We start from the raw sequence: 25508 nt of genomic DNA, 5'->3' as shown, positions 1-25508 counted from the left end.
AGTGTGTGTTTTAGATCTTTCTGCTGGCCCAGTCCTCCACCTTGGCTGCCCTGAAAGGTTTGTCTCCATTTCAAACTCAGCCCTTTGGCCTAGCCTGACACAGAATTTCTTTTCCCTATTATCACATTTTCCTTGTCACATCTTTTCAGTTCTGAATGTTTCTAGAAAGCAGTTTTATAACATCTTTGCTTTTAAGATTGTCTCATACTTCTCTTCAAATATTAGCTTAGCTTTGTCTGGACATGCTGATGTCCGTTGGTCTTCCTTCTTTCCATGTATTAGCGTTCCTGCTGTCTTTAACCTTCTTTCCCAGACCCCACCCATACATACTGATTTACTCTTCCAAGTGCTTATTTTCATATGAGATAGAGCACCAAACATGGTACAGAGAACATAAGGCAATGTGGAACAGGCTGAGGGAGATGCCCTACTTGTTAGCCAGGGCCATGGTGATGTCTGGGCCTGGGCTGCAGCCAAGGGCCATGACTTAGTCTGTGACTCTGATGCCACTGTTGGGGTGTGTTGATAATCTGGGGCTGTTACCACTGAGGGCCTTGTGGTTTCTTGAAGTCTGGGCCACTACCTGCGACCATGCCGATGTCCAAGGGATGTGCCTCCACAAAAGCTATGCCAATCCAGAATTCCTGCACCACCCCTCAGGACCATGGTGACGTCCAGTTCAGACTGCAGCTGGGAGCCATGTCTGGGTCCATGGCCCTGCTGTGGCCAGGCTCTGAGCTGACGTCCATGGCTCCTGTTGCCACTGAGGGCTATTCACAGGCCTGCAGTCTGGACAGATACCTGGAACTATGCTGGTTTTAGAAGGTCAGGCTGCCACCACTGGACCATATACAAACTGGGTGGCCCCTGCCACCACCTGGGGTTATGGTGCTCTGGTCCTGAACTGTGGCTGTGGGCCATGTCTGGGTCCATGGCCCTACCTCAACCAGGGTCTGTGTCAATGTCCATGGCTCCTTTTACCACTAAAGGCTGAGCATATGCCCAGGGTCTGGTCTGCTACCTAGGGATGTGCTGACGCTTGGGGGCATGGTACCATTGGGGCCATGATGATCTGGGTAAACTGGCAATGCCAACTAGGGCCACAATGACATGCATGCCCAAGCTGTTGCCAAAGACCATGTCTGGGCCCATGGTCCTACTGCAGCCTGAGTCTGTGCTGATGTCCATGGTCCATGTTGCCACTGAAGGCCAAAGTGATGCCCAGGATCTAGGGCTCCACTTCTTGGTGCCTGAGAGCCATACTGCTGCCGAGCCAGAGTGACATGCACTGCCACCCAGGGCCAGTGTATTGTACAGACCTGAGCTATAGCCAGGGCCATGTCTGGGTCCATGACTCTGCCACAGCCTGAGTCTGTGCTAATACCCGAGGCTCCTCTTGCAATCGCAGACCGTGTGGATGCGCAGGATCTGGGACCATGTGGGGAATTCGAGGACCACAGGGCTGTTGGGTCCATGCTAATCTAAGTGACCTGCCCGCCACTGGGGCCATGGTGACATCTGGGCCTGGGCTGCTGCCAAGGACCATGTCTGGGTCCATAGTCCGTTCACAGCTAGGCTCTATATTGATGTCCATGGACTATAGTGCCAATTAGGGCCACAAAGACATCGGTGGCCTGAGCTGTCACCTAGGGCCCGGTTAGTGTCTGAGGACTGAACCTCTGCCAGGGCCACGAAATCTGAGTAGCCTGTGTTGCCACCAGGGGCCACAATGTCATCCAGGCCTGGACTGCTGCAAGGGGCCATGTCTGGGTCTGTGGACCCACCACAATAGTTGTCTGTGTTGATGTCCTGGCTTCTGTTACCACTGGAAGCAGTGAGGATAGGGCTGCACAGAGTTGGCTCTGCCCCTCACTGACTGCAGCACTATGGAGAACTGGCCCTACCCCTCACCAATCGCAGCACTTGAGAGAGTAGGCCCTGCACCTCCCCAGGGCAGCAGAGTGTTAACAGTCCCTGCTGACATGGGTGCAGATTAGCTGGCCAAAAAGACGCGAGAGTGGGAAAACTAGCCCTATGGTTTATCACGTGGTGGCATGGGCAAATGAAAGATAGCTCCTTGCCCCTTGCCACCTACTGCAGGTGGCAAAAGCTGGTCCTGGGTTTATAAGAGTGGGAGAACTGATCCTGCCTCTCACCAGCTAAAGCACCCAAGAGAGTGGGCCCTGCACCTAGCCCAGGCAGCGTAATAGAGCTTACCCTATTGATGGGGGTGCAGGTAATCTGGCGCCTCAAATTCACATGGGAGATCTGGCCCCACCCTTCATCTGGTGGATTGGGAAAAGGAGAGATGACCTCTCCCCCACCACCCCTTACTGCCTGTGCCTGGTGATAGAGCTGGCCCTGAGGTCATGAGAGTGACAGAACTGCCCCCTACTAGCAGCAGCACTCAGCAGAATGGACCCTGCACCTTACATGTGCAGCACAACAGAGCTGACCCTTTTGGGGAAGCAGGGGGCCGGGAACTGGTCCCGGGGTCATGAGAGCAGGATTGACCCTGCCCCCCTTTCTGCCATGTGGTGACAAAGGTTAAAAAAAAAGCCCTCCCTCCCTTCACCCCTTGCCACCTGTGGCAGGTCAGAGAGCTGGCCCCAAAGCCACCAGAGTGGGAGAGCTGGTCCTGCCCTGCACAGGCTGCAGCACGAGAAAGAGGGCACAACACCTCACCTGGGAAACACACTAGAGCTGACCCTGTTGATGCGCAGGTAAATCGGGCCCGTGGGTGTGAGAGGAGAGCAACTCCCTCCCTCAAATGCCATGGGGTGGCAAAGGTAAGGGAAATGTGCCTTCCTCCTCCCTGATCACTGCCACGTGACAGGAAAGCTGGTTTCAGGGACATGAGAATGAAAACAGAGGAGCTGGTCCTGCCACTCACCAAGTGCAGCAGTCTTTAGAGTATGCCCTACACTTCACTTGGGTAAGACAGTAGAGCTGGCCCTGGTGGTGTGGGTGAGCTGGACCTGAGGGTGTGAGTGCAGAACTGGCCCCACTCCCTTCTGTCTGCTACATTGGGTGAGCTAGCCAGGACGGTGCTGAAGAGCTCACCTGGGTGGTGATGATGAGGGAGAGTTCGCAGGCTGATCAACCCAGCTACCACCCAGGCCCAGAACCAGGGCTACGGAGTAGCCCACCCCAGCATCCACCTCATCTGTGATCTGCTGGAGCTTGTGAAGGGGACAGACCTCAGATCCAAAGCTACAGGATCTCCACGACACAGCACAACAACAGGTCATCCAAGAGGAGCCCCAGTGAGAGCTCATTATCAGTGGTGTAGCAGAGACCAGAGGCCTCGAACCAGACCCATGACGCATTGCAATGAACACCTGCAAGTAAAGATGTATGGACTAAAGGGTATACTGTGTGATTCACAGGGCCACATGACAGCTTCCATGAAGAGATTTTTTTAAAATTTGTTTTTTGTTTTGTTTTTACTTTTAAATTTTGTGTTTGGGGGTGGAAGAGGGGATGGGGAAATGAGTGGGATCACATGCATGATGCAAAGTCCACAACGTATCAATGTCAATAAAATGTTTGTTGTTTTGTTTTTTTTTTTTAAAAAAATTCTAGGGTTATTAAGGAAGTCTTCATGGGCATTTCAGGAATTTAGCTTTTGCTAATCTTTTCTTATGGGAGTTACAATAGAAAGACTTAGAATAAGGGGGTCATCTTTTCTGTAATTCTTCTCTTAGCTAAAGAATAACATCACACACACACACACACACGTGCCCCCACCCCCACCCCCAAGCCTGCCTTGTCTGCAAGGTCCTTTGCTGTGGAACAGTTTCCTGCCCTTTCACTAAGGCTACCAACCCAGAGCAGTGAGAGCCTGACTAGAGGGCAGGCCTCAAGGTCCCCGCCAGGGAACGCAGGCCCCTGCTGCTGGGGCTGCAGTGTCTGCTGTGCTCTCCTGGACCTGCTCTGCCTGCCCCCTACTTCCCTTGGTCCCTGGCTCATTGGAGCTACCAAGAGTTCCTGTGTAGGTGCTGAGAAGTTCCATCTGGATGGGTGAGTGTGTACTAGACTGGGGCGGACTGTCCCGGTAGAGAGCACAAACGCCCCTACACTAAGGCTACCCAACCAGAGCAGTGAGTGCCTGCCTAGCGGGCAGGCCTCAGCAACCCCCCGAAAGGGAGCGCAGGCACCTCCAGCTTGTACTGCAGTGTCGCCTGTGTTCTACTCGACCCCGCCCTACACCTTGCATTCAGCCTTCTTTCCGCGGGTCATTGGAATACCAGGCATCCCTGTTTTGGTGTTGAGGAGTTCATCTGCAAGGGAACGGTTCCTGCCCCTACACTGAGGAGATACACCCAGAGAGTTAGTCACAGCAAAGACTGATCCAAGACACCAGGCCTCTCCTGGCTCCATTTGAAGGAAAAGATGGGCAGGCGCCAATGCAAGAATTCCCCCTACAACTTGAAAAGCAACGTGACATCACCAGAATCCAGGAATCCCGAAATGAGAAGTGTACACCCTAATCCAGAAGAATTAGAAGAATTCGACTCAAAAGTGAATTATATGAAAATAATAGAGGACCTTAAACAGGAGGTGAAAAACTGCCATAATCAATTAGAGATTACAAACAAAAAGGTAGAGGAAATGAATAAATATCTCAAAGATGCCCAAGAAAACCAAGAGAAACAAGAAAAAGTAATCAAACAGGTAAGGGAAACAGTTGAAGACTTGAAGAATGAAGTGGAAGTAATAAAGAAAACACAAACCGAGGGAAGGATGGAGATGGAAAATTTGGATAAACGAACAGGAACTACAGAGACAAGTACCACCAACAGATTACAAGAGATAGAAGAAAGAATCTCAGACACTGAAGATACCATAGAAAAAATAAACTCTCTGATCAAAGAAAACAGCATAACCAACAAATTCTCATCACAAAACATTCAGGAAATCTAGGACACAATAAAAAGACCAAACCTAAGAATAATAGGGATAGAAGAAGGAGAAGAAGTACAGCTCAATGGTCCAGAAAATATACTTAATAAAATTATAGAAGAAAACTTTCCCAACCTTAAGAAAGATATTCCTTTGAAGGTCCAAGAAGCATACAGAACACTGAATCGACTGGATCAAAAAAAAAATCTCCTCGTCATATAATAATCAAAAAACAAAACATACAGAATAAAGAAAGAATATTAAGAGCTGCAAAGGAAAAAGGTCAAGTTACCTATAAAGGTAAACCTATCAGACTTACACCTGATTTCTCTATGGAAACCATGAAAGCCAGAAGGTCCTGGATAGATGTACTGCAGAAACTAAGAGACCATGGATGCAAGCCCAGACTACTATACCCAGCCAAGCTTTCGTTCACTATAAATGGAGAAAACAAAATTTTCCAGGATAAGAACAAATTTAAACAATACGTAGCCACAAATCCAGCCCTACAGAAAGTAATAGAAGGAAAATCACAAACCAAGGAGTCCAACAATGCCCACAATAACTCAGACATCTAAAGACCCTTCACCAGCACAACTTGAAGAAGGGAAACACACAAACTCTACTACCAAAAGAAAGAAAGAGAGAAAGGAAAAATGACAGGAGTTAACAACCACTGGTCATTAATATCACTTAATATCAATGGACTCAACTCACCTATAAAGAGGCACAGGCTAAGAGATTGGATACGAAAACAGGATCCAACATTCTGCTGCTTACAAGAAACACACCTCAACCACAAAGACAGACATCTACTCAGAGTAAAGGGCTGGGAAAAGGTTTATCAAGCAAACGGACCTAAGAAACAAGCAGGTGTGGCCATACTAATTTCTAAGAAAGTTGACTTCAAACTAAAATCAATCAAAAGAGATGGAGAGGGACATTTTTTACTCATAACAGGAACAATTCACCAGGATGAAGTCTCAATCCTGAATATATATGCCCCTAATATAAAAGCACCCACTTATGTAAAAGAAACGTTACTAAAACTCAAGGCAGTCATCAAACCACACACACTAATAGTAGGAGATTTCAACACTCCTCTCTCACCAATGGACAGGTCAATCAGACAGAAACCTAACAGAGAAATAAGAGGATTAAGGGAGGTAATGAATCAAATGGACTTAACAGACATCTATAGAACATTCCACTCAAATAAGAAAGAATATACCTTCTTCTCTGCAGATCATGGAACCTTCTCGAAAATAGACCACATACTCGGTAACAAAGCAAACTTACACAGTTACAAAAAAATATCGGTAACCACCTGTGTCTTATCAGATCACCATGGATTAAAGTTAGAATTCAACAACAATGCTATCCCCAGAAAGCCTATGAACTCGTGGAAACTGGACAGTCAACTACTGAACCACACCTGGATCAAGGAAGAAATAAAGAAAGAAATTAAAGTCTTTCTTGAATTCAATGAAAACGAAGACTCAACATACTCAAACCTATGGGACACTATGAAAGCAGTGCTAAGAGGAAAGTTCATAGCATTAAGTGCCCACTTAAAGAAAACGGAGAAAGCACACATTGGAGAATTAATAGCCCACCTGAAAGCTTTAGAAAAAAAAGAAGCAGACTCACCTAGGAGAAGTAGAAGACTGGAAATAATCAAATTGAGGGCTGAAATCAACAAAATAGAAACACAGAAAACAATCCAAAGAATCAATGAAACAAAAAGCTGGTTCTTGGAGAAAATCAATAAGATGGATAAACCCCTATCCAAACTAATCAAACGGCGGAGAGAGAATACGCAAATTAACAAAATCAGAAACGAAAAGGGAGACATAACCACAGACACAGAGGAAATTCAGAGAATCATTAGATCTTACTACAAAAACCTGTATGCCACAAAATTGGAAAATGTAAAAGAAATGGACACTTTTTTAGATAAGTACCATATACCAAAGTTAAACCAGGACCAGGTGAACAATCTAAATAGACCTGTTAGTCGAGAAGAATTAGAAGGTGTTATAAAAAACCTCCCCACCAAAAAAAGCCCAGGTCCAGACGGCTTCAATGCAGAATTCTACCAGAACTTCCAAGAAGACCTAATACCTATACTCCTTAATGTATTTCACAATATTGAAACAGAGAAGTCATTGCCAAATTCCTTTTATGAAGCTGAAGTTACTCTGATACCAAAACCACACAAAGACACATCCAAGAAAGAGAACTACAGGCCAATCTCACTCATGAACATCGACGCAAAAATACTCAATAAAATACTGGCAAACCGAATCCAAGAACACATTAGAAAAATTATCCATTATGATCAAGTAGGCTTCATCCCAGAGATGCAGGGCTGGTTCAACATACGAAAATCTATCAATGTAATCCATCATATAAATAATCTGAAAGAAAAAACCATATGATCATTTCACTAGATGCTGAAAAAGCATTTGACAAAATTCAACATCCCTTTATGATAAAGGTCTTAGAGAGATTAGGAATACAAGGGTCGTTCCTAAGTATAATAAAAGCTATTTATAGCAAGCCGTCAGCTAACATCAAATTAAATGAAGAGAAACTCAAAGCTATTCCACTAAAATCAGGAACACAACAAGGTTGTCCACTCTCTCCATACCTCTTTAATATAGTGCTTGAAATTCTAGCAATAGCAATAAGACAGCATAAGGCGATCAAAGGGATTCAAATTGGAAAGAAGTTAAACTTTCATTATTTGCAGACGATATGATAGTGTACATAAGCGACCCCAAAAACTCCAGCAAAGAACTCCTTCAGCTGATAAACACCTTTAGTAGCGTTGCAGGATACAAGATCAATTCCAAAACATCAGTTGCCCTCCTATACACAAAGGATAAGGAAGCAGAGATGGAAATCAGAGAAGCATCACCCTTCACGATAGCCACAAATAGCATAAAATATCTTGGGGTAACTCTAACCAAGGAAGTAAAGGATCTATTTGACAAGAACTTTAAGTCTATGAAGAAAGAAATTGAGGAGGATACCAGAAAATGGAAGGATCTCCCTTGCTCTTGGATTGGGAGAATCAACATAGTAAAAATGGCAATTCTACCAAGGGCAATTTATAGATTCAATGCAATCCCCATTAAAATCCCATCAAAATTCTTCACAGATCTTGAGAGGACAATAATCAACTTTATATTGAGAAACAGAAAACCCAGGATAGCCAAAACAATCTTATATAATAAAGGATCGTCTGGAGGCATTACCATCCCTGACCTCAAACTCTATTACAGAGCCTCAGTATTGAAAACAGCTTGGTATTGGCATAAAAACAGAGAAGTCGATCAATGGAACCGAGTAGAAGACCCTGATTTTAACCCACAAACATATGAACACCTAATTTTTGATAAAGGAGCTAAAAGTAGTCAATGGAAAAAAGAGAGCATCTTCAACAAATGGTCCTGGCAGAACTGGTTGTCAACGTGTAGAAGAATGAAAATAGATCCATATCTATCACCATGCACAAAACTCAAGTCCAAATGGATTAAAGACCTCAATATTAGTCTGAACACACTGAACCTGATAGAAGAAAAAGTGGGAAGTACTCTACAACATATGGGTACAGGAGATCACTTCCTACGTTTATCCCCAGCAGCACAGACATTAAGGACAACATTGAATAAATGGGACCTCCTGAAACTGAGTAGCTTCTGTAAAGCAAAGGACACTGTCACTAAGACAAAAAGGCAACCCACTGACTGGGAGAAGATCTTCACCAACCCTGCAACAGACAAAGGTCTGATCTCCAAAATATATAAAGAACTCAAGAAACTAGACTTTAAAATGCTAATGAACCCAATAAAAAAATGGGGCACTGATCTGAACAGAGAATTCTCAACAGAAGAAATTCAAATGGCCAAAAGACACTTAAGGTCATGCTCAACCTCCTTAGCGATAAGGGAAATGCAAATTAAAACAACTTTGAGATACCATCTTACACCTGTCAGAATGGCTAAAATCAAAAACAGCAATGATAGCCTTTGCTGGAGAGGTTGTGGAGAAAGGGGCACATTCATTCATTGCTGGTGGGAATGCAAACTTGTGCAACCACTTTGGAAATCAGTGTGGCGATTTCTCAGGAAATTTGGGATCAACCTACCCCAAGATCCAGTAATACCACTATTGGGAATATACCCAAGAGATGCCCCATCAAATGACAAAAGTATCTGTTCAACTATGTTCATAGCAGCATTGTTTGTAATAGCCAAAACCTGGAAACAACCTAGATGCCCTTCAATGGAGGAATGGATGAAGAAAGTGTGGAATATATACATATTAGAGTACTACTCAGCGGTAAAAAACAATGACTTCTCGAATTTTGCGTGCAAATGGATGGAAATAGAAAACACTATCCTGAGTGAGGTATCCCAGACCCAAAAAGAGGAACATGGGATGTACTCACTCATAATTGGTTTCTAGCCATAAATAAAGGACATTGAGCATATAATTTGTGATCCTAGAGAAGCTAAATAAGAAAGTGAACCCAAAGAAAATCATATAGTCATCTGCCTGGAGAGGGGAAGTAGACAAGATTGCAGGGCAAAAACTGGGAACTTGCGGGTGAGGTGGCAAGGGGCAAAGGGGAAATGGACTGAGAAACATGAGAAGGGGAGGATGGGAGGAGCTCGGGGGATTGGGATGGTTGGGATATAGGAAGGGTGGATACAGGAGCAGTGAAGTATATATCCTAACTAAGGGAGCCATCTTAGGGTTGGCAAGAGACTTGACTCTAGAGGGGCTCGCAGGTGTCCAGGGAGATGTCCCCAGCTGGTACCTTGGGCAACTAAGGAGAGGGAACCTGAAATGACCCTATCCTATACTGATGAATATCTTGCATATCACCTTAGAACCTTCATCTGGCGATGGATCGAGGTAGAGACAGAGTCTCAATTTGGAGCAACGGTCTGAGCTCTTAAGGTCCAAATGAGGAGCAGAAGGAGGGAGAACATGAGCAAGGAAACCAGGACCACGAGGGATGCCCCCACCCACTGTGACAGTGGAACTGATCTATTGGGAGCCCACCAAGGCCAGCTGGTCTGGGACTGAATAAGCATGGGTTGAAACTGGACTCTCTGAGCATGGCGGACAATGAAGGCTGATGAGAAGCCAAGGACAATGGCACTAGGTTTCGATCCTAATACATGAACTGGCTTTGTGGGTGCTTAGCCTGTTTAGACGCTCACCTTCCTGGACATAGATAGAAGACCTTCGTCTTCCCGCAGGGCAGAGAATTTGGACTGCTCTCCAGTATCGAGAGGGAGGGGGAATGGTGTGGGGGGGTGGAGGAGTGGGGATAGGGGGACGGGAGTGGGGGGAGGGGGCAATATTTGGGAGGAGGGGAGGGAAATGGGAAGCAGGTGTAAATTTTAATTAAAAAAAGAATAAAAATAATAAAAAAAATAACATTAGTTCCAGTGTTCAATATCTAATCAGAGAGCAAAGATAAGTAGAAAGAAATCATCGGTGAGAAGGAAAGTAGCCTTTAACCCGAAAAAGGAAGGGCATAGCCTAGTATTTATTACTGAAAGGTAGGCATTTAGACAATTGTGACAGGATCCAGTCATTGATAGAAATTAGGGATGTTTTTACTTTTGTTTTGTTTTGCTTTTTGAGACAGGGCCTTGTATATATCCCAGGCTGACCTTCAACTGTGACCCTTTCTGCTTCTGCCTTTTGAATGCTGGAATTACAATCTGACAAGTTTATTATTTTCTATATTGTAGGAAATACTTAAAATAGGGTTTGAAAAGATACATCTGTAAAACAGTTGTACATCCTCTAGGCTACACCATCTTCCTTTGACAAGCATGGGCGAATGATCTAATGGTACCATACAACAAAAGACAAAGATGCAACTCATACATATTTAATCTTAAATTGATAAAGAAAAACAAAGCCCATGTTGAGTTGGGTCTCTAAGCCTATTATGCATTTTATACTGTCCCCTTCTATATGGCTATGATCTTTAGTAAAAAATATTCAAATAAGCAAATACAGTTGGTCAATATAAAGTAACTAGTGTAGGGGTTCCACCCGGTCTTCATCTAGAAAGTGAATCCACTTTATATGCTAGGCTGAGGGTTTCTTTACTCCTTTAGGTAACATTTCAGTTGTTCCTGTAGGTGATAAATCTGTAAGGAGACAGAGGCAGAAAAGCATCACAAAAGCTATTTGTAATTTTTTTCTGGTATTCCAAACTTTATTTTTAAAAAAACATCCTTTATTACAATTTCAAAAGTGTAACAAAGATCCTTTTTCACTATATCAAAGAATTGATAAATATGTACAACTGGACAAACCATTTTAAGAATATTCAAAAGGTAAAATAGGGGTAGTGAGCAGGACTCTTACCATAAAAGCCTCAAGCTACAGTCATCCTCATAAACTTTAAAGTTGCTACCTGCAATACTCTATAGTAGTTTCATGAGATTAATTTATTGCATGTTTTTCTCCATTCTTTTCCCCATTGTAAACTGTTCTGTGGCTTGGAATAAACAATCACTCAAGTTAGAAACTGAGAAGCTTCTGTAAAGCAAAGAAAATAGTCAACAAGACAAAACATCAGCCGACAGAATGGAAAAAGATCCTCACCAACCCCACATCGGACAGAAGGCTGATCTCCAAAGTATACAAAGAACTCAAGAAATTGGTCATCAAAACAATAAATAATCCAATAAAAATGGAGTACAGACCTAAACAGAGAACTCTCAACAGAGGAATCTAAAATGGCTGAAAGACACTTAAGGAAATGCTCAACATCCTTAGTCATCAGAGAAATGCAAATCAAAACAACTCTGAGATTCCATCTTACACCTGTAAGAATGGCCAAGATCAAAAACACTAATGACAACTTATGCTGGAGAGAGAACACTCTTCCATTGCTTGTGAGAGTGCAAACTAGTACAGTCCCTTTGGATGTCAGTGTGGCGATTTCTCAGAAAATTAGGAAACAACCTTCCTCAAGACCCAGCAATACCACTTTTCGGTATATATCCAAAGGATTCTCAATTGTACCACAAGGTCATGTGCTTAACTATGTTTGTAGCAACATTATTTGTCATAGCGAGAACCTGTAAACAACCTAAATGCTCCTTGACCGATAATGAAGATGTGGTACATTTACACAATGAAGTACTACACAGCAGAAAAAAATGACATCTTGAAATTTGCAGGCAAATGGATGGATTGAGAAAACATCATATTGAGTGAGGTAACCCAGACTCAGACAATTATATGTACTCACTCATAAGTGGCTTTTAGACATAAAGCAAAGAAAACCAACCTACAAATCACAACCCCAGAGAACCTAGACAACAACGAGGACTCTGGGAGAGACATACATGGATCTAAACTACACAGGAAGTAGAAAAAGACAAGATCTGAGTAAATTGGGAGCATGGGATCATGGGAGAGTATAGAAGGGGAGGAGAGAGGAAGGGAGAGGAATGGAGAAAATATATAGCTCAATAAAAAGAATTAAAAAATAAAAAAGAAACCTGAAATATCACTTGTAGTACTTTCTTTTCCTTCGTCACCCTTTAACTGACCTAAGTCCTATCAATCCTTTAAGATATATCCTCTCATATGTAAATGGTCACAGAAATCTTATTTTCAATACTCAAAGAGCTGAAAAATGTCTATCAGAATAAGAATAGTTAAGTAAAATGTGATTTATAAGTTATTTTGCGTCAACTTTTAGGTCTGCTGTAGCCAGGGCCTTGCTTATTATGAGATATTTCAAAGATTCATTAAAAATGTCTGGGCCTGGGCTGGAGAGATGGCTCAGTGGTTAAGAGCACTGGCTGCTCTTCCAGAGGTCTTTAGTTCGATTCTCAGCAACCACATGGTGGCTGACAACCATCTGTAATGAGATCTGACACCCTCTTCTGGCGTGTGGGCATACATGGAGGCAGAATGTTGTATACGTAATAAATAAAATTTTTAAAAAAATCTTAAAAGAAATGTCTGGGCCTTAGGCTAGCTAGACGGCTCAGAATTTAAAAGTGGTTGCTGCACAAGCCTGAAAATTTGATCCTAGGACCCAACTGAAAAATGAATTTGATTCTAGGACTCATATGATGCAGAGAGCCCATTCACACTAATTGTCCTCTGATCTCCAAATACATGCCCCTATGCATATGTGTGTGTGCACATACACAAACATATACAATAAAAATTTTAAATAAAAGTTTAAACTAGGTCTGATTCTCCTCCTTCATACTCAAGCAAGGAATTCCTTAAACCCAACTTAAAACTAAAACCTATCTTTCCTATCCTAGTCTACTGTCAAATGGTTTAAGTTTTGCTTTATTTTCAGATTTTACATTAAACAACTGTCTTCATGGCTTAAAACACCCACAGATAGTCAAAGTAGTCAAGTTCTCTCCCTACCCTAAGTGACACCTTGAATATGCTCTACTACTGGTTTGTTTGATTTACTCTTCCTGTCTAGGCACAAATATAATTTCCTCAGGGAGGTTTGCTATGTTCTTGTAATTTAATCCAGGATTCTCCTTCTTCTAAGGAGAATACTGACTTTTTTCCTGCATAGTGCTTCTTTGGGATTTGTACTTTAATATTCATATGATAATTTGTTTACCATCAATCTCCCTTGGCAGACCATTAGATCTATGAGGACAACTATTTTATCTGTCTTATCCAACACTCTTTATCCAGTACTTTTCACTCCAGAGGTATTCAATAACTGTTGAATGAACAGACTTTCAAAAAGTTCTCGATGCAGCCTGCTATTGTCACACAGAATATATGTTTATCACTATTCTTGTAAGACAAACAGCTCGAAAATAGATTAGAAGTGGTTGAGTTCTTCATAGCAAATTATTTATTTAAAAATGTACTTCTTACCTCTTCACACTTTTGTTTTTCCAGTATGATAAGCTGCCCCAAAGCATACTGGAAATGCCTCTGAAAAAAATAAATTGTATCAGTGATGAAAGATGTATCTTAAAGGAAGAGAGAACCACAGAACCCATTTTGTCATATATTTGATAAGAAAGCTGTCAATTATAGGAAAACAATTTTTAGAAAAACTATAGCACAAAACTACTGCCTAACCATCCAATCTTATTTTATGTACTCTCCACAGTATTTTTTCTTGTCCTAAAATAAATGGGTGAAATATCTCTGTGATATATTTTTCCTACTGTTGTATAAATCCTCCATTTCCCCTCAAGAACAGAACATTACTACTCCTAACACTCCATACAATACCACACATATGTAAATTGCACATATATCACAATAGTATCAGATATCTGAATCTTTCAAGATGTATCTATACTACTATCTTTGGCTATTCTAAAAGACTACAGCCAAAGTGGGTATAGCTCTATACCAAGCTGCTTCCCTTTTACAATTATTGCTTCACAAAAAAAAAGAAAGAAAGAAAGAAAGAAAGAAAGAAAGAAAGAAAGAAAGAGAGAAAGAAAGAAAGAAAGAAAGGGAAAAAATTTAGCAAAGGATTCTCTTAGTGCTGTAGAATCAATCACCTTACTACCAAGATGGGAGCAAATGTGACAGAGCAATGTATTTTCCTTTCACTGAAACCCTGAAAATGTATATAAAAATATAAAAATTCACCCATGTTTCAGCATACATGATAAGCCTTTTAAATTAATTTGGTCCTTTTTTACTGAAACAAATATATATATTGCTATAAACAGGTTTATTCTATGTATTGCCAATTACTATGGTTCCTCTTGGAGCTTTAATTCTCTTTTTTTTCTTTTTATTTTCTTTTTTGATACAAGATCTTACTGTGTAACCCTGACTAATCTGGAGCCTGTTATATAAACCAGGTTGTTCTCAAATTCACAGAGATCCACCTCTGCCTCCTCAGTACTGGGGATAAAAGGCATGTGCCAAAATACCCAACTAATTTTAATTTGTTATATAGTGAGAATGGTGAAAGGATCTATGTTTCAGGGACCTGAGGAGTAAATGAAATGATAATACGTAACTCTTTTATTGTGTCATTGGTATAGTAAATGCTTAATATTGGTCATTATCTCAGGTCACCTGGTCCCTTTCCCTATAAAAATGCTTAGATTAAAAAAGTATTAAAATATAATAAAATAGGGATATTTTAGTAGAAGTTTCAAAAAGTTACTTAGGTTTATGAGTGAACTACATAGTGATGGCATGAGTGGAAACACAGCGATGGAATTTTGAAAGTAAGATATCAGGGCATCAAACAGTCAAGAAGAACTTACCTTAAGGGTCAAGTTTTCCACATTCCTAAGGAGATCTTTCTGTCGTTGTGCTTTTTTATAAATCTTTTGGAGCTTCATTTCTTTAACATGAATCAGTTTCTGAATTCCTGTGACTGAAGGAGGTAGAAAAAGGATTTTTGTATTAAGTCTAGCTTTAAATAATGGACCAAGTCACAAATCAAATAAAACTCCAAGGACTAAAAACTTCTGAAAACTAAGCATTGCATATAATGCTTGTTCAGAGTTAGCTTTTTATACAGCCACCCTCCACACCCAATTCCTTTGTCTTTTCCTCTGACTTACTTATTGAACTGTAATCTTTGTTGGTTTCACAGAAGCTAGGATGAATAAATTGTATTTGCAGCTCCCTTTCTAAATTCTCTTCACGATTGTCTATCTCCTTTTCCTCTTCTTCCTCTTCATCATCTTCATCATCGTCATCATCGTCATCCTGATCCCCATCCTTTTGATTGTCAACATCCTCCTCTTCAATTTTAGCACCCACATCATTACTGTTACTGCCAGAATCACCAAACATCTCTCGAAGCATTGCAGTTTCTATTGATTTTAAGCAAGGGAAAAATTAAACAATCTGAACCTTTGGAAATGACCATAACCCCAAATAGCAGTACATGCCTTACCATGAAGTTCACTGGAGAACCAGTGAATTGTATAAATTATTTTCCTATAGGGAGATTATTCCCTTTGTAAAATAATGACAAGGAATATGAAACACATTCATCCATGTATTCAATTATCAAGATATCTAGAGAATTTAAGGGTCCATAGGAAGTTGAATACAAGGGCATATAGGAGATTAGAATTCCAGTTCTAAAACCCTAAGAGCATAGGAGGACCAATGAGGAAAAAGGACAAAGACATCCTTTTTTTCTTTGATTGGTCTGTGAGTCTGTGGACCTGTCACACAGTTAACACTTGCCCTTATCTGAAACTCTTCCTCTATTTTCAATGAAGTACCTGATAAGCTACGACCACGCATTCGTGCAGTTCTTGAAGTGCCTGAGATGCACCCTTGACTTTCTATTTCCTTGGTTTCATCATCAGCAATGACTTCCCAGCCTGAAAATATAATAGTCAAGGAAAAACCAGAAGAGAGAGCACACAGTTGAAATGAAAGTAGCTCTTTAACTAAAAGCGCTACTAATATTTAATTTAGGTCAAATTTAGATCATTGTACCTACATTCCTAGTGTGGAAACTGCCTTATAGTAAATTACACACACATAAATACCCTTCTATTGTCTGTCTGTATTTACCATTTCTAGATAGAAAATAACATTTCAAAAATCTTAAATTGCCGGGTGGTGGTGATGCACGCCTTTAATCCCAGCACTCGGGAGGCAGAGACAGGCGGATCTTTGTAAATTCGAGGCCAGCCTGGTCTACAAGAGCTAGTTCCAGGACAGGCTCCAAAGCTACGGAGAAACCCTATCTCGGGAAAAAAAAAAAAACCAAGCAAAAAAAGTCTTAAGTTATACACATCAAAACTGGCACTCAAACACTAGAAGCGAGGGAGGCCTAAACATGCTGCTTAGTAGTGTAGGGCTCACCTGGCATAACAAGGTTCTGAATTTGATATCAATATCTCAGAGAAAAGCAAAACTCCCAACTAGAGGTGAGATTTGTCAGAACATGCACATGAGATGAAACAGACTATAAGGAAAATATTTAATATAAAGGATACGGACACTGACGGCTTCAGCATCTGAGCACAGCAGTCTCTTCACTTCTTTATCCACATTTGGAGATTCAGTGTCCTGAAGCAATGTATGGAAGGAAATACCAGTAATATCATTTAGCATCCAGTTTTATGTAAACACCTTTCCCTATATATTAATGAACTAAAATGATTGGGCCTTGTTTGATGCTCATCCAACAAAACTTCTACTTTAATAGTGCTATTTATGAAGGAACCTATCTAAAATCTACAAATTTGTAGAGCAAGTTCATTTTCCAAAATTAAATCACTTGAAATGTTTACTCTTATCTGTCTATAACTCTATGGACAAGAGTTTCAACATTTATGTTTCATTATTTGTCTTAACTCATTAGCAAAGAACAATAATTCCATGTTAGTTACTTACAAAAAATTTTCTTTAAAATCCAAATTCCCCCACTGCATTTTTCCACCTTGATTATTACAATGTTCCTGCAAAAATTAGATCCTATCTACATATTCTCACTTGAATAGTTTTAAAAAATTACTCCACAACAATTAATTCCTCATGACACAAGAATAAACCAAGGCCTCTGATGAGAAATCCTATTAGTTCAAGCAAATATTGGTAAGTTGAACCCTTAACTCCAAGGGATGGATTTTGAAATGAAAATAAGGAGGGGAAAGCTGTTTGTAATGCATGGAAACACTAACATAAAAGTTGCTATTGGACATTAAATAATTAGCTCCCAGTGAATAAAATCCAGTGTACGTATGTATGTATATGTGCGTATATCTGTTTATATGAAGCATATGAAAATAAACAATGAAGACTATGACCACTTCTGTACCTCACGCAAGCTAACTTCATCCATTTGTTTGACATCAGGAAGCTATGAAGTAAAGCACAACAAAGAACAACGTTATATCCAGGACAGGCTCCAAAACCACAGAGAAACCCTGTCTCAAAAAACCGAAGAAAAAAAAAAAAAGAACAACGTTATATTTTGATTTCTCTACTTAAGTCCAGCTTAAAGAGCTCTACACCTATATTTAACTACTTTTATATTTACCAGACAATAAATTTCATTGGCTGGCATGTTACTAAGACACATTAACACATAAATTAGAAAAGTTAGTCTACAACTTTAGGGCAGTTTTTTTTTCAAAATTCTGACAAGGTTTTTTGTATACATATCCAAGCTCATTCTAAAACTCATATGGAAAGATAGCTATTCTAAAAATTTTAAAACAATATTGATGAAGCAAAATGAAGTGGTAGCAATCAATCTTCAGATTTCAAGACTTACCACATTACAGTATCTGTGGAGAGATTGACATATGGGATCAGTGGAACAAAAAAAAAAAAAAAGAACCTACAAACAGTACCATACAAATATTCCCAAGGAAGAGGTGGAGGAGAGGGAGAGCATAGAAGAAGAATGGGAATCTTGAATTAAAACTCATACTTTAACAAAACTGAAATATGGATCACAGGCATAAATATAAAATCTTCAGTATCTAGGCTAAGCAAAGACTCCTTATATTTAACAACAAAAAATCAAAATCTTTAAAACAAAAATATCAATAAATTAAACTTCATCAAAACTAAAAATCTTGCTTTCTACAAGTTCTTGTGAAGTGAACTAAAAACTCAAGCTATCAAACATGAGAAGGTATTAATAAACGATGCATACATGATGAAAGACTAGTATACAGACTAGAAAAAGAATTCTTTGAACTTAACAAAAAAGTCATTTTAGAAAACGGTCAGGGGGCTGGAGAGATGGCTCAGAGGTTAAGAGCACTGAGTGTTCTTTTTTTTTTTTTTATTCTTTTTTACTTAAAATTTCCAACTGCTCCCCGTTTCCCATTTCCCTCCCCCTCCTCCCACATATTGCCCCCTCCCCCCGCTCCCCTCCCCCTATCCCCACTCCAATTCTCCTCCCCCTAGACCACTCCCCCTCCCTCTCGATACTGAAGAGCAGTCCAAATTCCCTGCTCTACAGGAAGACCAAGGTCCTCCCACTTCTATCTAGGTCCAGGAAGGTGAGCATCCAAACAGGCTACGCTCCCACAAAGCCAGTTCATGTATTAGGATCGAAACCTAGAGCCATTGTCCTTGGCTTCTCATCAGCCTTCATTGTCCGCCTTGTTCAGAGAGTCCAGTTTCAACCCATGCTTATTCAGTCCCAGTCCAGCTGGCCTTGGAGAGCTCCCAATAGATCAGTTCCACTGTCACAGTGGGTGGGTGCACGCCTCGTGGTCCTGATCAACTCCAAAAAATCAGTCGCCCTCTTATACACAAAGGATATGGAAGCAGAGAGGGAAATAAGAGAATCATCACCTTTCACGATAGCCACAAATAGCATAAAATATCTTGGGGTAACTCTAACCAAGGAAGTGAAAGATCCATTTGACAAGAACTTTAAGGCATTGAAGAAAGAAATTGAAGAGGATACCAGAAAATGGAAGGATCTCCCTTGCTCCTGGATTGGGAGGATCAACATAGTAAAAATGGCAATTCTACCAAGGGCAATTTATAGATTCAATGCAATCCCCATTAAAATCCCATCAAAATTCTTCACAGATCTTGAAAGGACAATAATCAACTTTATATGGAGAAACAAAAAACCCAGGATAGCCAAAACAATCTTATATAATAAAGGAACTTCTGGAGGCATTACCATCCCTGACTTCAAACTCTATTACAGAGCTACAGTAATGAAAACAGCATGGTACTGGCATAAAAACAGAGCAGTCGACCAATGGAATCGTATAGAAGACCCGGATTTTAACCCACAAACCTATGAACAACTAATTTTCGATAAAAGAGCTAAAAGTATACAATGGAAGAAAGAAAGCATCTTCAACAAATGGTGCTGGCACAATTGGATGTCAACCTGTAGAAGAATGAAAATAGACCCATATCTATCACCATGCACAAAACTCAAGTCCAAATGGATCAAAGACCTCAATATCAATCTGAACACACTGAACCTGATAGAAGAGAAAATGGGAAGTACCCTACAACATATGGGCACAGGAGATCGCTTCCTATGAGTGTTCTTCCACAGGTTCTGAGTTCAATTCCCAGCAACCATGTGGTGGCTCACAACCATCTGTAATAAGATCTAGTGCCCTCTTCTGGCCTGCAGGGACACACGCAAACAGAATGCTGTATACATTACATAGTTAATAAATCCAGGAAGGAAGGAAGGAGGGAGGGAGGGAGGGAGGGAGGGAGGGAGGGAGGAAGGAAGGAAGGAAGGAAGGAAGGAAGGAAGGAAACTGTCAAAAGAAGCTCAATGTCGTAGTGCATTTTTGTAATCCCAGAATTTAGACAATGATGCAGGAGCATTGCTGCAAATTCAAGGCCATTATCTATGCAAAAGATACAAATTAACACCACATTAAAATCACTACACACTTATAAGAATGGCTATAATTTAAAGAAAATAATGACAAAACCTAATGCCGATGAAGAGGTGAAGGTATTTGTATTTCATATACTATCAGTGTTAATATAAAATGATACTTCCTCTAAAAGAAAGTATGGCAATGTCTTATAAAAGCTTTAAAAAAATGTAATGTGGTTAGTGAAGTGGCTGAACATTAATATGCTTGCTATCAATCTTGATGACCTGAATTTGATACTTAGAATTGATTCTCAAGTTTTCCTGTGAGCTCCATTTGTTGCACATATGTATGCACACACACTAAATGAATGTAAATAAAATTTAAAAGCTAATGCTTGGCAAGAGACATGTCTCAGTTGGTAAAGACCTCCTTTATGTGAGCTAAGTTCTGAGATTAATCCTTAGCAACATATAAAACAAGGTATGGTAATACGTGCCTGTAATCCCAGCGCTTGAGATGCTGGTGGTGGCAGGAAGATCAAAAATCATAGGTGACCACACAGCAAGTTCAATGCAAACCTGGACTATATCAAAAAGACCCTGATTCAAAATATTTTTATAAATCTGCCACTTGGGGCGCTATAGAGGTGAACCAGTGGTTAAGGGAACTTGTTGCTCTTATAAAGTACTTGGGGGTTTCAATTCCCAGCAACCACTTATGGTTAATCACAACCATCCTTAACCCAAGTTCCAGACTTTCCAACAGGCACTCATGCGGTACACTCACGTGCATGCAGGCAAAACAGTCATATACATAAAGTAAAATGAATAAAAATCTTTTAAAATATGCCACTATCATATGATTCAGAATTATTCCTGAGCATTTATCCTGGGGAAATTAGGATTTAAGTTCACACAAAGAAACCTACTCACAATCTTACTTATAACTGTCAAAAAGTAGAAACAATACATTTATGTTTTAATGGGTAAACAGTTGAACACATTGGTATATTCACACCAGAAATGCAATTCGGCAATATGTCATTCTTAGATTATATACTGTATGTTCAATGTATAGAAGATAATAAACATTAAAAAAAACTACAGAGATGAAGAAAAGATTTTGAATTGCTAGGCACTAAAGACCAGGAATGTAAGGCAGGAAGAAAGTACAAATCTTTCTTTTTTAGAATAAGAAAATCTCACTGTGTATTCCTAGCTAGCCTGATACTGGCAATGTCATCCAAGATTTGGACAACAGAAGGCAATCCTCTTGCTGCAGCTTCCCAAATGCTGAGATCACAGGTAACCAACATGCCTCGCTTTAAATCTACAGCAGCATCTGAAAACTAAAAGTATGAGGTGCAATGTCCAGTTCATGATTCTTTTGAATCCCTAACAATGAGACTATAACTTAAAGAAGTGGTTCTATTTTTAGTCACTGCTGTAGCCCCAACTGCTAGCTCATAATGCTATGGATTGTGCATATTTTAATTTTTTTACATTTTGAGTCAAGGTCTATAGCCAGGGATTGTCTTAAACTCACGATCCTTCTGCATTAGCCTCTAAGTGCTGAGAGTACAGGTAGGTACCACCACATCTGGTAGGCACTGTTTATTGAACATATAAATGAATTAGTGAATTCCCAACTGACTTTCTACCTTTCTTTCTCCCTCATAGTCCTCTCCTAAGTCATCCAGAAGAAACACAAATGGCATGAGACTAACCTTTTTTCTTGTTCTCCGGAACCTTTTCTTTCTGACATTCTTAAGTGGTGGAGTAACTAAAATAAAAACATAATGAAATATGCCATGTGACTTATGACTGTCCTATATCTACATGAATTTGATGAAGAAATATGTCATGCTCATAGCATGACTTCTTTCTTCAAAAATAAGAAGTTAATGAACCAGGTAAGAGGTCCCTGATTCATAGAGATTTGCAATTCAAAAGATAAATGTAGTCAGCCATAATGAGCAAGAGATTGGTGACTTACTGCCATGCTTCCAGTTATATCTTTTTCTATCTGTCTTCCCTCCACCCCTTCCAGTTACAGTAGTATGAGCAGAGGTAACTGGTTCTTCTGGGGGAGAGTGAGGCTCACCATGAGCGTTGCATACAAGCATCTATATTTAGCAAAGACAAAGAAGTTTACTATTGCCCCAAATACTAAACAGTAATAAATTATAAACATACCACCAGAAATGAGGAGCACAGATGATTCTTGGCAATTCCCAAAACCAAGTACTATGTAATATAAATTCAGATTCTTTTATATATCCCTTTCCCATCCTCTCTTCCTTCCCTCTTCGCCTTCTCTCCCCCTTCTCTCTCCCTGCATCATGATATATAGATTTGACTTTTAGCTAGCATATACCACTGCAGAAGCAATATCATGAAATGCATACATTTTAGCATTTTCATCTAGAGAGGAAATGAGAAAGCACCAGTAGAGATGAGAAGTAAGTAACTTTTTTTTAGAGTTAACACACTCTGTAGCAGAAGAAGAACTTAGTCATTTAAATTTTAAAATAAATGAAAGTCACTATAAGTGGCAAACAGCAGAAGTCTGTAAAAGTAAAGAAATAAAAAGTTAAGAATACAAAACCAGGGCATGACTTTATGTTCCTGTGCAATTGATTTGATAATTATAAACAGTAAATAGTCATTTACCAAGTGGAACTGAATACCGGCAGAAAGACTAAAGATTCCACAAAGGGTACGAGAACCAGAAGATGAAGAAAATCAAACCAGTGGTGGTGATATAGTTCAATGGTAGGTAGAGCACTTGCCTGGCATGCATGAGGACCTGGATCTGGTCCTCAGCACTAATAAACTAAACAAGATTTTGTGGATCTGGGGAATCACTCAGTTGGGTAGAGTGCTTATCTAAAATGCTCAGAGTCCTAGGTTTGGTCCTCAGTACAACTTAAGGGTGTGGAAAGGAATGTCTGTAAGTCCAACACTTGGTAGTTAAAGACAGAAGGATTTGAAATTTAAAGTCATCCTCAGTTTGAGGTTATCCTGGTATATATGAGACCATGTCTCAAAAAATTCATACCTGAGAAATATCTGCTGTTTTATAAAATGTTTTTCTATCAACAGTTTTCAGGCTTCCGATAACACAAGGCAAATTAACCAGCTTAGCAGGCAGTGAGACATCTTCTACCTGAACAACTGCATGATGTCCATCAGCTAAAGGAAAGTAGAGAAAATTAATATTGACATTCCAATGCTCTGTTCAGTCTCCAAGAAAACGAATAAGGAAGACTTATGCAGGACAGAAAAGTTTTTTGACAAAACTTAACTATTTTTGAAAGAGTAGAAATCAATATCCAGAAAAAGAAGAGAGTATCTACAGCTTGTTTTTACACATTGTATGTTACTAGTTCAAAAATATCTAATATTCTTTCTAATGGTAGCAAAGATGAGTAACACAGCAACTGCTTCCTTGTTATCTCCAACAGCAAATTCCATTCATTTAAACACATTCCTTAAAAAAGCATTTGATTGTAACATTGTGTATGTATGTTTTCTAAAGGTTAGAACCATAACATACTCTATTTTTCACACCTTTAATGCCTAGTATAGTGCCTTTCACATTGTAGCAAATTATTGTTTTGTTTAATATATTATGAATTGATATTAACTACTTACGGGCAAAGCCAATTTTTAGTTTATCCTTCTTGCCAGGACCTCGAGAATGTATAATCTTCCTGACAGCATAAGCCTGTTCCTAAAAAGGAGGTAAATTAAAAATCAGAAAGATTGTCTAAGAGTCTTCCTTAAACAAAACCTTACATTTTCCAAATGTTAACTATGCTATGTACCATGAAAGCCCATGCATTGTATAAATCAAATTAAATGAACTCAACTCAAATTTCATCACTCTCTTTTAGAAACTACACTTTGTGCCTTCTCCCAGTTTTTCAGTTCTACTTCTTACTGCTTATCCTTCCATTGTAATTGCTAAGGAAAGGTATTAGCTATAGTTTACTAGATATGTTGATTAACTATAATGATAATAACTTTCTGACCATCTCTATCAAGCCTCCAAAATGAAATAATACTCAAACATGGTTTTCAATGGGGAGAGTCAAGCCTAAATTTTAAATGAGTTTGACAACCTTGCTTGGTGATGAATTTGCAGATGACAGTGGTAGTCTCTCCAACCAACTCTTCTGAGATGACAGAAAGAATTTTAGAACAGTCTTACCTTGACTGTCCACAAAATTGGCTGTAAATGTTTGTGCTAAATGACTGGATGATTCATAATTGTCATTGTCATAGTTATTTTGACAGAGAATTAACCCATATGATTGATGGTATATACAGGAAGAAAGAAATATTGTGAGAATATGAACTACAATAGGACTGCTAATAAAACATGATTTCTGGGAAGCAAATGTTCTGAGTTTTTATAGCCTGAAATGCTAGTGTTACCTAAGCAGAACTACATTTTTGCACTGAAGACATTTATTCTGAGATATAAATGTTACTTACCTGAGGCAGACGCAATATAAACTGTTCCTCAATATCTTGGGATTCTTCATGCTTTAAAGTCATGGCTTTGAGTTCATAAAAAAAAAAAAAGTCACTACAAACTCTTGCTCACTCTGCTGACCATCTCTGATTATATTAGTAATTTTATATAAGATCTTACCCATAATTCTCATGGAAAAGAAGTTTAGAAATACTTTATTTGACATCTTGATTTCTAAAAGTCATCATTTCCAAAGTCAATTCAAATTACACGATATAATTGATGAATTAATTAAGCTGTTGTGAAACATGATTTAATATTTTTGGAAAAATTCTTGTACTGTCAAATTAAAAGAGTAAACTTCAGCTAAATGGCCTCTGTAGGGTTGAATGCAAGCCAAAGAATGAAATAAAAAAAAAAGAATGAAATCAACTCAGAACTTATCTGCAGACATACTAATTTGAAGTGAACAAATACTTAATTTTCAATATTTAATTCACCCAAATAAACAAACAGTTGTAATTAGGACGTCCATGGAATAGCAAGAAACTTGTTATGGCTCAATTGCAATGGCTGAACACTTCCTTTGGAGGAATGTGTCCCATGCTTATATATCTAGACCATGTACACTAGCTTCATGGAATAAATTCTTTAAAAGGGTGATATGAATAGGACACAAAATCTGATTTTATTTATTAATTATTATGACTAATTGTCATGCATTCTGTCCCTCAGACTTACTAAATTAGGTGCTTTAGATATGTCCTTTCATTTAATCCTTAAAGTCACCAGATT

General features: G+C 39.6%; 1 protein-coding gene across 1 annotated transcript; it reads right to left on the bottom strand.

The window, feature by feature from the left end:
• Positions 1-11032: 11032 nt before the first annotated feature.
• Positions 11033-24796, bottom strand: Taf7l (TATA-box binding protein associated factor 7 like). Its single transcript, XM_057760726.1, has 12 exons — positions 24734-24796; positions 23888-23966; positions 23292-23425; positions 22227-22356; positions 21958-22013; positions 17723-17764; positions 16899-16971; positions 16173-16274; positions 15498-15752; positions 15195-15307; positions 13828-13887; positions 11033-11093 (listed from the first exon to the last, which is right to left on the bottom strand). The coding sequence occupies exons 1-12, from the start codon at positions 24794-24796 to the stop codon at positions 11049-11051; spliced, it is 1152 nt and encodes a 383-aa protein (XP_057616709.1). The 3' UTR covers positions 11033-11048.
• Positions 24797-25508: the final 712 nt, after the last annotated feature.

This window comes from Chionomys nivalis, chromosome X, assembly GCF_950005125.1.
Source record: "Chionomys nivalis chromosome X, mChiNiv1.1, whole genome shotgun sequence".
Taxonomy (NCBI): Eukaryota; Metazoa; Chordata; class Mammalia; order Rodentia; family Cricetidae; genus Chionomys; species Chionomys nivalis.
Note: the sequence above shows the minus strand (reverse complement) of the source record. Positions and strands in the feature narration are given on the sequence as shown.

Excerpts from the sequence above, each read along its gene's own strand:
- Taf7l (XM_057760726.1), bottom strand. The coding sequence starts at position 24,796 with ATGACTTTAAAGCATGAAGAATCCCAAGATATTGAGGAACAGTTTATA. Across the intron at positions 23,426-23,887 it reads ACTAAAAATTGGCTTTGCCC|CTGATGGACATCATGCAGTT; the intron begins GTAAGTAGTTAA and ends ACTTTCCTTTAG. Across the intron at positions 15,308-15,497 it reads CAAAGATTACAGTTCAATAA|TCACAGGAATTCAGAAACTG; the intron begins GTAAGTCAGAGG and ends TACCTCCTTCAG.